The sequence below is a fragment of the Lepisosteus oculatus genome, chromosome 7 (assembly GCF_040954835.1).
Source record: "Lepisosteus oculatus isolate fLepOcu1 chromosome 7, fLepOcu1.hap2, whole genome shotgun sequence".
Classification (NCBI taxonomy): Eukaryota; Metazoa; Chordata; class Actinopteri; order Semionotiformes; family Lepisosteidae; genus Lepisosteus; species Lepisosteus oculatus.
In genome coordinates this window covers 54,586,830-54,600,129 of record NC_090702.1, presented here as the reverse complement: position 1 = coordinate 54,600,129, position 13,300 = coordinate 54,586,830, and the positions used below count along the sequence as shown (strand labels likewise).

The following is a 13,300-nucleotide window of genomic DNA, read 5'->3' as shown; positions in this document are numbered from 1 at the left end:
ATTATTAATATTTACCATAATTGTCCAGTGTGCAGTATTTAAAAAGGCCTGTGTTAGGAGTTCCTGTGTAGGAGTTAGGTCATGCGTCATGCATCCCTGCAGTGTGTCCAGGCCTGCCAGAAGATAAATTAATTACTTCATTGTATCTTTAATACAAACTGTAGCCTGAATTTGAGAAGCATAAGAAGTACCATTTTAATGAGACTAATAATTAATTATTAATATTAATATCAGTTTACAAACTGTTTCAAAATCCAAAGTTGCCTTCTCCTTAAGCTGTACAATGAAACTACATAAAATATTGTCAGAAGAAGAAAATATTGTCATATAATTATTATCCGAGAAAACCAGGTAAAATCGCAGTTAATCAAAGCAAATCTGAAACAACTATGATTTGCAACATATGATGTTTGTCTCACATCAGGCGATCTTTTAAAGAGCATGAATCCATCTTCTATTTTTCTGTATCTCTTCTGCATTTTTAAACTGCATTATTTCCTGTAGTATTTCAAGCATATACAAGAATTATTACAAATATAATATCCTTTATTAAATAACAAAAACAGAACATGAGAGCTACCTTTGTGGTCTAGATCCTGCTGCGCCAGTCAATGTGTGCTCTTTACAGGAGAAATGAGGGTCTGTCTCCTGCAGTGCTCTCCTTCTCACTCTTATATCTTAGCATCTGTAGAGGCACTCGGGGGTCTGCTCTCTCAGCTGCCAGACTTCCAGCCACAGCTTCAGTGCTGCTGGACCCCAGATCCTTATTGTGAGAAGTGATAAGGGTGTCACAGATCTGCAGGTGGCACTAGCTGACTTTTTTTGCACCACAGCAAACCAACAGCCTTCCACCAAACATCAATCCATCCAGACAGCAATAACACAACTATTATTCTTGATTGGTTTCCTGAACCGGGGCACTGCTTTCTCACTGGCTATTAAGCAACTGTTGATTTTTTTTTTATTTTTCTAGCCGGTACCTATTGCTTTTTATTGTCTAGATATACTTACTTTAGTTCAGATATGATCATATCTGTAATGCATATTTCTCTTTTGTGAGATTACACTGCCACTGATCCTGCAGTCAACAAGTGCCTGTAGCATCCCTGTCAATATAGTATTACAGCATTTGCACAGCAACATTTTTTCAACAGCAGATTTCCTAGTATGAATAAAGGGGTGAAGTAGATAAGAAGTAGACTCGAAGAAAACCTGTTTAGGCAACTTAGTATGAGACAACAGCAAGAAAGACAATAACAAGAACAGCTCAGGACGTCACTGTACTGTATATATAACACATGTCAGATAATTTATTTGACACATTCCAAAAAACACAGTAGATCAATTTATTTACAAAAAATCAAAAACAGGTCTTCTCAACATTTACAACAAAATGATTTTAGATGAAAGCAATGTTTGTGCAGATGAAAGATCTCCAGTCAATTGTACACATGACAGTAAGAGTAAACTACATTCCTTTCTGTCAGGTATATTTCACTCATCCTGGATGGCAGAAGGCATGCCCTGCTCTAATTTCCATCCCCACAGTTTGACATCTGTGAATTACTACTAATGTATTACTAATTTGTCTCATGATTTTATCCAGAACACCTTATATCATAATGCTTTATATATTCACATATCAAATGTGTGCATTCAACACAACTTTGAATTTTATTGGAGCAAATTGTGTGAAGAACCTTGCTCAAGGGTACAACAGCAGTACAGTATCTCTCCTGGGATTCGAACCCAGGGCCTCTCAGTTACTGGCCCCTCACCATGGCTCCACGCATTCTAATCCCTTTGATTAAAGGGCTGAGCATCAGAGGAAAAGAAGAGGCAGAGAACAGAATTGTCTTGACCCATCCATTGACTTCTGGAGAGCTGCTTAGTCCTGGTATTGGTCAAGGAAAACCATCACAATGCTGGAATACGCCCTGGACAAGACACCAGTCCACTGCAGGAAATATTTACAGAGAAATTGGCACATATATGTACATTACTAATCAAACGTGTCAGTAATATTATACAGTTATAATAATGCATGTGTGCTGTAAGAAATGGAGATTAAATGAATGCATTGATTTAATTCATTGGTGTGCCATCACTGAGCACATGATTCTTCAGGATTCTTATAACATCATCGTTATCACCAGCCAAGCTAAAATGGAAAAACTAAATAATGCATCTCTAGACAAGAGCAGACATGTACAGGAGATCATAAATGTTCTGATTCGCTGTCACAAAACCAACACAGCTGAACAAGCAAGTTTTGATTTAAATGACAACACCAGGTTTTGTCCCAGTCCTAAAATTCAATCATCCGTTTGAAAAATTAGGAAATGATATTTTTGTTTCCAGGTTAGTTACCTTTACTGTTTGTGCGTTCCAACAGAGGGCGGCTGCACAAAAATAAGATTATTGGTTTAAAATTAAGATGTTTGCAGAATCAACATTTCGTCATCATGTGTGAATACAGTTAAGTGCTCAATACCTACTGGGGCCCCATTACATTTCAGTGCGTTTTCACTGTAATTAAAGGTACAGTACTTCAAAACTGCTAGGAAATACCATGCATACAACTCAATGAACACATTGATAACCAACTGAAACTTATTTACAAAATACAACCCCTCCCCGATTAAAATAAACAAACAAACAAGAGTAAATAAACATCAGGCTGCCATGCATCAGGGATTTGACTGAATTGGTGTGCAGTTCAAGTCGTACTCGTTGTCACAGTTGAAGCTGCTGTAGCAGTTTGGCCAGGTGTCCATGCTGCAGTAGCCCTGCTCCGTGGGGATGTACTGGAAGTACAGGGTCTCCCTCCCGGACGGGTGACTGGGGCTGAGTCTCTGAAGGATCACGGGGTTGAACTGGTAGGTCAGCTTCCGGCGGATTTTGATGATCTCCCCCGTGCGGCTGTAGTTCCTCAGAGCTCGGGCCATCTTCTGGTAGGTCATGGTCTTGCGGTTTCCCTTCCTCTTGCCCCACCGCTCAGCCAGCTTCTCCTTGTTCTTGGAGACGAACTGGAAGGTGCCGCTGCCCTTGTCCACCCACTGTATGGAGTCGGCCATGTTGGTGTCGTACAGGGCTTCGTGCAGGTACTCGTACAGCCGCAGCTTCTTCCTCCCTGCGCCAGAGAGTTCACACTGAATGAAGCGGCCCGTGGGGAAGCATACAGTAGATTCGGCACAATAATAAGGACGGTGCGAGTCATGTGGTAGGAAGTTAAGAAATGGACTCTTTTCTTTCCTGGTTTCTTCTTTTTTCCTGCAACGCTAATACTGCACCGCCACTGCCAGCCCAAGTCGAAATCCATTTACCGGGAACTGCACAGACCCTGCACTACATGGTCGAGTGACGTCTGATCTGCATCTGCACTTCAACTCAATAAATGCACTACGGTTTTCAAAACCTTTGAACCCTGCACCCCTAGTCATAATTTTGTGGGAACGTAAAATACAAAGGAAGGACAATGACCCACTCTCTTTGACATTTTTGTAACATTAGGAAATAAATGTATTTACAATTTTAATAACTTCATTCATATATGTGATGGACATACATTTTCATTCTTAGAATATTGAGGTTTATGGTAATATTGAGTTCATATACATGAAAATCCTAAAACAATCTGGATTTGTAGTGTGTAACAGTGCAATCTAGTGTAATGTGCACAAAGGACTCTGGGTAGCATGGTTTACATGGCAAAAAATATAAAACAGGATCAATGGAAATTCCTGACCTTTTCCACCTCTTTGCTGGGCAAACACAGAGTAAGCCAGCTGGTTCTCCGGAGGAGGAGTGTGTGTCAGAGCTGCGCTGGGGACAGTGTGGGCCCAGGGCTAGCAAAACGAGAAAGAAAATGCATCCGACAAGGGCGACAGGAGTGAGGTGTACGACACGCAAATAGATTTTTACACAGTCACGTGCCGGAACCGCATCTTCCCCGGTCCTTGAGCTCATCAGCTGGAGCCCCTCAGCGTCTCGCTTCTCACTCACCGGCAGCTCACTCCAGTTGTATACTGGCGCATCGGGAACGAGAGGAGAGGAGTAGCAGCCGAAGCTGGTCCTTACGGGGGCTGGCTGACTGCCCTGGGCGTCATAGAACTTGTACTCTGTTCACAGAGAGAGGAACACGCGATGACAAATGAGAGGCACAGCTGGGAACTGCATTTACAACCGAGAACAGGAGGCTGCACAAAGGGTGATGGCAGTGTGGAACAAACTCCCCAGCCATGTTATTCGAGGCCGTTCCCTGGTTTCTTTCAAGAAACGGAAAGTTGAGATCCTTAGCTCAATCCAACACAAGCTACCCAACAGGCTGTATGGGCCAGCCTCCTCTCGTTAGTACCTGTTCTCCTGTTCTTATGTTGAAACAGCAAATACAAATGAAGGAAAAGCAACCGTTGCTGAGGAAGAAATGAAGAAATTCTGCTTGGAAATGAGAGTGTCTTTTTCTGCAAGTTTGTGTGGTGTGAGTAAGGTTGTCTGTGAGCTAGTATGACTGTCGTGGGGGAGGAAATGTCCCACAAAGACAGTACTGCTGACAGACAATTTGGAGGCTCAATGTCAGGGATTTTTAAAAACGAATTCTAAAAGTGCTAAAAGGGTGCTGTTTTTTTGCACGGTGTGGAGATTAATTTGAGCGGAGTTTAAAATAGTAAATAAAATGAGAGGCAATGGGAAGTCCCCTCATGGTTTTAGGAATTCAGCCCTGTGTTGGTGGCTGGGACTTTGCAAAATATTGTGACCAAATTTGCCTCAGAGATTAAAAATAAAGCTTTTGCATCAATGGCTATTCCATTTTAATTTATTTTTCAGCACAAAAGGAACAACAAGCAAACAAATAAATGAATTATATTTAGCAACAGATAAAGGAAAAGAAAAGGGACACCATGTTTCAGCTGTGGAGCCTTCTTCAGGTGTGACAGTCTTATGTGTCTTTTCTTTTCCTTTCAGCATGGAATAAACATTTACCTGTTCCTTTGCAGCCTACGTGAACTTTAATTACATATATAAAAACCAAGAAGGGAATCTTAAGGTTTTCAAGAACCTCATTTCTGAGACCCAAATGTGTTAATATAATACATATGGGTATCTTGATCTGAATTCACTGCTGTTCAACAGAAACTGTACCTGACTGATATTGTTGTGTGCCATCTGAATGACGCTGGAGCACGTCAATAGCATCCTGGAAGTGTTGGCTTAAGATATCTTGGTCAAGGTAGCTCTGCAAAAAAAAAATACCAAGGTTCTAAATACAAAAGGTTTGAAACCTCTGGTACGTGCTACCAAGAGACTTCACCTGTCAGCATAGACTGTTTCCATAAGTCGACAACTTGTTTTGCACCATCACTGCCTATATAATTAAATTCATTGATTAATTAGAATCAAATAAAATTGTACAGTACTTGTATTTCATGTACCCGGTTCCTTGAAACATGCATTTGTATGTTTCACAGAGCACTCTGGGTCTTGTTGTAGGTACAGTACATTTTCGATGACTATTTTCAGCTGCTAAAACGTATCAGTGCGGATGTATAAGCTACATCCTAATGCAGACTGACATTCATGCACATCACACTGCCATATTTAATCCCACTGTTCGGTATTAGTTGATCACTTTTACCCCTTAATGTTCAAAGCAAAGATGCAGTATGAGAGTGCATGAGATGCAATCAAGGTGATTAGGAGTAAAGATAATATATAATGGTTCTTGCAGTTTCGACAGTTCCGTAAATGTTAGCAAACATACTTACCATTTTCCTACATGGGAAAGGAGTCCATAAGAGATGCACAGGGATATGACAGGCGAAATACAAGCAATGTGTTCAGTGACAGCTCTTGATTTCACTTCTCAGAAGTTGTGATCATGGAGATAGAGGGATGGGAGTTTTTAAAGCTTAAGTCTAAACGTCACCACGACAAAACACACAGAATTGCATACCATTAGCAAACTTCTCTTTTTGTAAATGATAATCCTCCCACTGTGTCCATTTTAGCATAAGTCCATACGGCTTTTGAATACTTGTTCAATCAGAAACAGTCCAACACTTACATTCATGACATCTAGATTTTTTGTGATTTAAAATACCTATTCCGGGTGTCAGGTAATACTGTCATACCAGATTTTGTAATGCATTCATTCATTGCTTTTTCAAGATCAAGACCATTAACAACAGAAACTATATAGAAAAACAGTGTTGCAGCCTACTGTTGAATGTTGTCCTTTTTGTTATTTTGGGGAGGGTTTTACAGATTATTATTTAGAAAGAGAGTGTCATTATATAACTAAAATTGGGGAAGTTCAGGAAATGGGGATTTCTTGAAAATACTGTTTTCAAGTAGTATTTGCAACTCAATATAGTAGGTTGAAGCTGTTTTAGGAAATACTGGAAGAATGACTCATTCCATGAAGAATATATGCAGTTTTAGGTTATGCCAGAGTGATGTAACCCAGCAATGATGAAATATACTAAGGAGCCATTACTGTTAGGCTTAAAACACTGTCATAAAGTTAAAAGTGGCTATTTGGAAAAAAGACAGCTTCTTACAATTTAAAAGTAATAATGATGTAAAAGAGCTGTCACTTTTTGTCAGGTGTTTCTGATTGGGAACTGTCAACACCCAGTTATGTTGTCTTCCTCGATATGCAGGTACACAGGAGTTCCAGTGTTTCACTGCCTTTCCACCCTCTCCAAGTAATCATCTGTGGGAAACAATGATTACAGACATTCTCCATCTCTGGACTTCATCATAAAACTCTCCCAGGCACCCCAGACACTGACCTTTTCCCTCCTGCATTTCTTAACTGACTTGGAATTCTCTTTATACAAACAAAATAAAAATGTGTTTGGGCTCTTCCAAACAAACTCATTTGGTTAGAAAAAGTCTCCGGATTATATACCAGTGAACGCACCAATGTTAGTGTTCTGTGTTCTGATCGGCTTCTTTCTCACAGCCTTACCATTGAATCAGCTCAGTTTCTGTTCTTTCTGCTTGTGCCCTAATATCATATCTATAACATTGCACCAAACGTCTGTGTGGTTTAATATTTTTGATTGAAGAATACTTTTTTGGCTAAACAATTTATAGCAGAAAAAATCATATCAAATGTTTATTGTGTTTTCGAATTGTTCTGCTTCTTAAATATAATTCACTTTTACAGTATATCCTTCAGCAACTGCATTTTGTTTTAAATGCAACAACAAAAGTTAAAGTGATTTGTGTACGCGAGAAATAAGGAACACGTTAATTTTCACAAACATATGCAACTATGTGTGCACATTTGCAGTAATGATACTGATACATGTGTGTGTATAACAGGCAGTACAATTTATATTTAAACAACAGGTTTTGCCACAAGTCATCCATTAATGTTTACTACAAAATATGAGATATTTCATATATTATTACATTCATTTTCATGTCATATCATTTCATTATATTTGTCAAGATATTGTTGGTGTCGAGTCTTAATTTCTGAATGTAATAAATTACCTGTTTTATCTTTTCTTTGAGATCGTTTCAAGTACTTACTGTACATTTTGCATAGTAAGCATTATTTCTGAAAATGCTGGAAGGATTTCAAAAGAAGTGCTGAAAAAACTGTGCAGAATTGTGATTGTGCAACAAATCAATTCGCAGCCTCAGAAAACAATCTGGTATCACTAAAGTTCACAGAAAAGTTCTGAAAATAGATGTTGAAGGGAAGGGATCAGAGCAGTTTGGGGTTTAGATTGTCATTAATATGGCGAGGTCTCCCTAGACGAGGAGAACCTGCTCAGAAAAGAGTCTACTGATCATACTCTTTTTGTCAGGAAATAGCATTATCACAGAGGGTGACAGATCCAGTCCCTACAGCCTTACGAGTGCTTTTCAATAAGCAATTGATCAATAGGTAAAAACATGATTGCTTACCCAACTTAGGTCAGTTAAGTAATTACGATTGCTCGTAGAATGAAAACCACAGCACACTCACACCCTCTAACAACCATGCGTTCTCTTCTTTCAGTTCTGGAATAATGGGAATTACACTCTGGGTTTCATTTATTGTATGGGAATTGTGGGATACGAATATGATGTTATGCTTGTCAGGAGTTTATTTTAGTGAATATAAAATGTGCACATGTGAGTTCCTCCAACATTTTTTATGTTTACAAAGACCTGGAAACATATTAGAATGAAGATCAGGCAATTTCTCATTTCATGATAGAAATGGGTATGCAGCACGCAAATTTTAAATTACATCTTGAGCAATTGAGTTTATTTAAATGTTTTTTTTTCCATCACAATGTCCTATAGAAACTGCACGTTTGTTTTGAGAAGTACATTTAGTCACAGAGGTGAGAGAAGTTTTAAATATCAACTGAAAGGAGCCACAAGTTCCCTTTTCATGTTCAATAACTCTGAATTCAATGATGGTTTGACCTAAGCCATTCAGATGAAAAGATTACATGTACTGTATAATGCCTTATTGAAACAGGTTCCATTACAGTATTTTTGCTATAAGGGATTCTCAGAATAAACACTTAATGGGGTATAAAACCACAGGTGTGTTTACTGTAGTGTGGACTACGGAAATGGCACTCTGGAAAGATCTTTCTGAAATCCAAAGATATTTAAATCACTATATACCCAATGCTCATTAAATGTTACATAATTTCTTCATAATTATAATTATAATTATAATTATAATTATAATTATAATTATAATTATAATTATAATTATGGATAGGCTTATTTTACGGATAAGCATAAACATGATGGATGAAGCATCCCTGAATTTAATTCAAATTCTAGTCATTTTTAGCAGGAATGATAAGACATATAGTATGTGCAAATGTATACAGCCTAGCTATTCTAAAACATTAAAGGCATAAAAATTCCATAGTATATACTGTAGTATACTATACTGTATATATAAAAGAATGCTGAAATACATGCAAGTACACATCTTTCTGAACTCATTATATACTGTCATTCAAAGAGGAGCCTGGAGTTCCAGAATAGCCAAATCATGGAAGAATATGATTTTTATACAAACACTAAGGAATATGTAATTTCACTGATATTTTTTCGTTTGTAAAGTTTCATGCATATGAGGTGTGCACACCCTTAGATTGAGTTGTTATTTTTAGGACAACATTCTGAAATAAATTATTAATAATTAAATAAAATGATTAAATTAAAAAATCTCTCATCCTACACTGTGTTTTCACAATCTGTAATGAATGTAACAAACAGTGAACAACAGTTAGTCATTTTTAAGTTTTTAAGTTTTCATTAATTGTTTAATAAGCTATTCTAATAAATACTGTAGATTTAAACACACCACAAATGTTTTGTTTTTGCACATGTTTGCCAATACAAAAGAATGATCTGGAACTGATGTGGATTTTTCATGCCTTCAGCTCCCAGCAGCTTTTGGGTTTAAGACTTTAAAATCTCCAAGCTGTTGGAACACGTCTGGGGGAAATGTTGTGGTCGGGCAGCGAAGAGTATAAAAATCTCCTGAGAAAATGAACTGTGGTTCATTATCTGAATCAGACACAATTCAAGGAAATAAGTCATGAAATAAATCAGACTGAAAGAAAGACAAGATCATTAAGTAATTTATTTCGTACAGCTAAACCAGTTTTCTGATAAAAGTAAAAGTCTATTTCTAAAGTATAACGAGTCATTTGTCCGAAACAATAAAAATGATAAAAGATAAAGAAAGCATTCGTTTGTTGAATGGCTCAGATCATTTAAAAAATATTTTCATGGTACAAACAATGATAGCGTTAAATGCAAGGCTAATCTTTCAAGCATTTTTAAAAAGTTTTTTTGGCAGCCTCAAAAGTGAAGGAGATTAAATATTGCACTACATCTCACCATACAGACAAGTTTTTTTAAACCAAATACATTTAGAAAATTTTAAAAGAGAACATGAGGCACTTCTATACACAAAGAGTTGTGGGAGTTTGGAACAATCTACCCAGCCATGTTGTTGAAGGTGGTATCCTGGCTTCTTTCATAAAGTGGAAGGATGAGATCCTTGGTTCAACAAACTAATAACCACCAAACGGGCTAGATGGGCTAAAACATTCCTCTGCTCTTAGTCACCTCTGGGATGGGAGTATCTAAGGCAAACAAGCCTGCTGCTCTAAATGGAATTTGTGGACATGTAGAAGGAGCTCTTCCCTCTGAAACAGTTTCTGAACCAAAGACACTGTGCTTCAGGAGGTGGCATTCTTCAGAAGAGACACTAAAGTGAAGTCATAACCACTTGGCCAAGGGCTAATAATCAGTGTCCTGGCTAAATCCCACTCTGGGCTTGTACTACCAATCCTCCCTGTATTCCCTCCTCCATTCAGGTTTAGAAATAATTTCCACTTCTCCGCCTGATCTGCTGTGCGGTGGGACTAATCCCAAGACCCCTCTCCAGCCCCGGCCAAGCCCGCAGAGCATCAGCGAGCCACATGAGGACACATGAGGACCGTCAGCTAGCCACATGAGGATCTTGCTTAAAGAATCAATCAAAAGGGTGAGACGCCCTTTCCTCGTACCTCCCTTCCTTCCCACAGTCATCTGTGGCGCTATTAAGTCACAAGTAAAGGTTAATTCCACGCCAGACAGGACGAAGAAGAAACACGGTTCCGCCTGTGGAGCCTTCTTCAGGTGTGAGGGAGAAAGAGGAAGGTAGCGGACATGTAAAACACAAGAAGACAAAGGGCACAGCAGGTGAGAGTGGGCACTGATAGTTCACCATTTCACCTCTCCAGCCCTGTCTCTCTGCATCCTTTTACAGGGTTTGTAGGACTCCTACTCCAGAATACAATCAGCAGCCAAGCTTATCCTTTAACTTGGATCTCGACTTTTCTCTTCTCTCAATGACAGACTAAAATCTTTTTAAAGCTTCTCCATACATTTGCAGATCTTAGATTCCCACATCTTTCCCCCAGATCTCCCTCTGTTTGGACACTCTTTTCACAGAAGGTCCTCTGCCCGCCTGTGCTTTAGATCCCTGCTACCTTCCTCTCTTTCACACCAGAAGTAGGGTGAGTTTTTCTTCTTTCTACTTGTCAGCACAGAATTAACCTTTGCTTGTTCTTTTGCAGCCAAAAACCACTGACACAGCTCCTCACTCGAACCTATTCAGTAGTTAATCTACTTCATTAAATGAAGATGTTCAGGAAGAAGGTCAAATTCTAATCCGGCACTGCTGACCTACATATATAACTTTCACACCCAAGAGTTCCCTTCAAATATCTCTCTTGAATTCCCTTCTACCTCCACATCTACACCCTTTCCCCTGATAGTGATTGATTTCTGAACCCACTTATGCAGCTGGAAGAACCTGAGACAGGAAGCTTGTTCAAGGGTGTGACAATGGTAAACCAGCCTGCTTCCTTGCACTCTTCTGATGGCCTCTTTAGCATATTGCAATTCTCCCGCGGTCCTCCCGTTCGATTTAGAATAAGCAGCCACGAGCTGTTTTCAGAAGACATTAAGAGGAAAGCAGCTGGTTATCTCAGCAAACTGAATGCAGCATAATCGCTCTTGACCCTATAGACAATAAGTCAGAAACCACCTAAACCACAGAGCTGTATTTTACAGGAAATTCACTGGTGATCCATTTGGCACGTACTTATTGATATCATAGTCTCGCTGCGTTTGGAAAAGCTTAAAGGCTGAGATGACTTCATTGTGCTTTCAATTTATGGTTTCAGTCACACAAGTTTCATAAACATCCCCTGGGGACTTGGGGTTAAGGTCTGAAGAAAAGACTGTTTTTTTTAAAGCTGGCAAGAGAAAGGCTGGAGCCTGTGAAGGCCTGTTACCTAAAAGAGAATCTTATCAAGCCCTTGGGCAGGAAACACTCAGCACTGAGAAAACTCCTGCTTGGATTGTGGTGCATGAGATCTGCCTGAGCTGCCAAGATTCCAAAGGTATTTTAGGTTGTTTAATATTTACTAACATGCATGCAGCGGGACGCATGTTTGTACAGTCTCACCTTTATTAAATGAAGCATAATACTCATTCTTGCACTGAAGAGCTTTGTTTTTGCACTGTCAGTGGTCATGAATAGCACAGCTAAATAGTACACATGAAGATGCCGCAGTGTTGTTTTTTATCTTTCTTTTTATTTTTCAAGCATGGAATTAACCTCTATTTGTTCCTTTGCAGCTAACGCACACTGACGCAGCTTGCAACTTTAACCTCTTCATTTAACAGCACTGTCTATACAGTTTAAATAACTGCACTATACATGTAGGGGTGTTTCCCGACAGTGAGAAATGCAGGAAGGCTAGAAAAAAACCCAATACATTTTATTGAAATTATATTTGACACTCTTAAACATTAAAGATAAAAGTAATTATAATTTAACACATTTCTAGTGAGTTTTTCATTCTACAGAACCCCTTGGCATTTTATATAGGAACATAAGAAAGATAACAAATGAGAAGAGGTCATTGGGCCCATCTAGCCTCATTTGGTAATTAGTAGTTAATTGATCCAAGCTCATCCAGCTGTTTCTTGAAAGAAGCTAGGGTATCGGTTTCAACACCATGGTGGAGTAGACTGTTCTGTATTCTCACAACCCTTGAGGAAAGAAATGCAAAGTGCAGATGCCCTTTCACACAGTTTCCAAGTGTGACCTCTGGTTCGTGTCTCACTGTTCCTTCTGATGTAATCTGATTCTATTTGTTAATTTCTTTGAGGATTTTGAATACTCGTGGTCTTCACTGTTCAAGACTAAAAAGATTCAGTTCCTGCAGCCTGTCAATGTAGTTCTTGAACTTAAACTTGAACTTTATTGCCATATGTAACTGGTCCATGTACTGGTACAATGGAATACTTACTTACAGAAAGTCTCTCGATTGTTAAAAAAAAGTTCAAAACACAAAGTGCAGACAGTGCATCAAGACGATATACAAACAAACAGTAGACAATGTACAAGTAAACAGTTAGAATTTAAACAATGCAGACACGTAAACAATGACTGCTTATGTGCAATAAATAAAATTACAATGAGATAGATGGTGTAGGTGTGGTCCAAGAGGCATGGCCAAATGGTTCGCTAATCGCACTGCTTGTGGGTAGAAGCTACTGAGGAATCTGGTGGTCAGTGTCTGTATGCTCTTGTATCTCTTGCCTGAGGGCAGCAAGGTGAAGAGCTCATGCCTGGGGTGGTGACTGTCCTCTGTAATGGTCAGAATTCTAGGTCTAGGTCTCTAGGTCCTCGTAGAGCTGTTTAATCATTGCCTTAAGACAGAACGAGTCTGGTTGCTCTCATCATTTTCCTGAA

At 39.0% G+C, this 13,300-nt stretch overlaps 1 protein-coding gene across 1 annotated transcript; it reads right to left on the bottom strand.

Annotated features, from left to right (window-relative positions):
• Positions 1 to 1,281: 1,281 nt before the first annotated feature.
• LOC102691343 (transcription factor Spi-C) lies at positions 1,282 to 6,170 on the bottom strand. Its single transcript, XM_015351857.2, has 5 exons — positions 5,766 to 6,170; positions 5,143 to 5,236; positions 4,006 to 4,121; positions 3,749 to 3,848; positions 1,282 to 3,133 (listed from the first exon to the last, which is right to left on the bottom strand). The coding sequence occupies exons 1-5, from the start codon at positions 5,766 to 5,768 to the stop codon at positions 2,691 to 2,693; spliced, it is 756 nt and encodes a 251-aa protein (XP_015207343.1). The 5' UTR covers positions 5,769 to 6,170; the 3' UTR covers positions 1,282 to 2,690.
• Between the last annotated feature and the right edge of the window lie 7,130 nt (positions 6,171 to 13,300).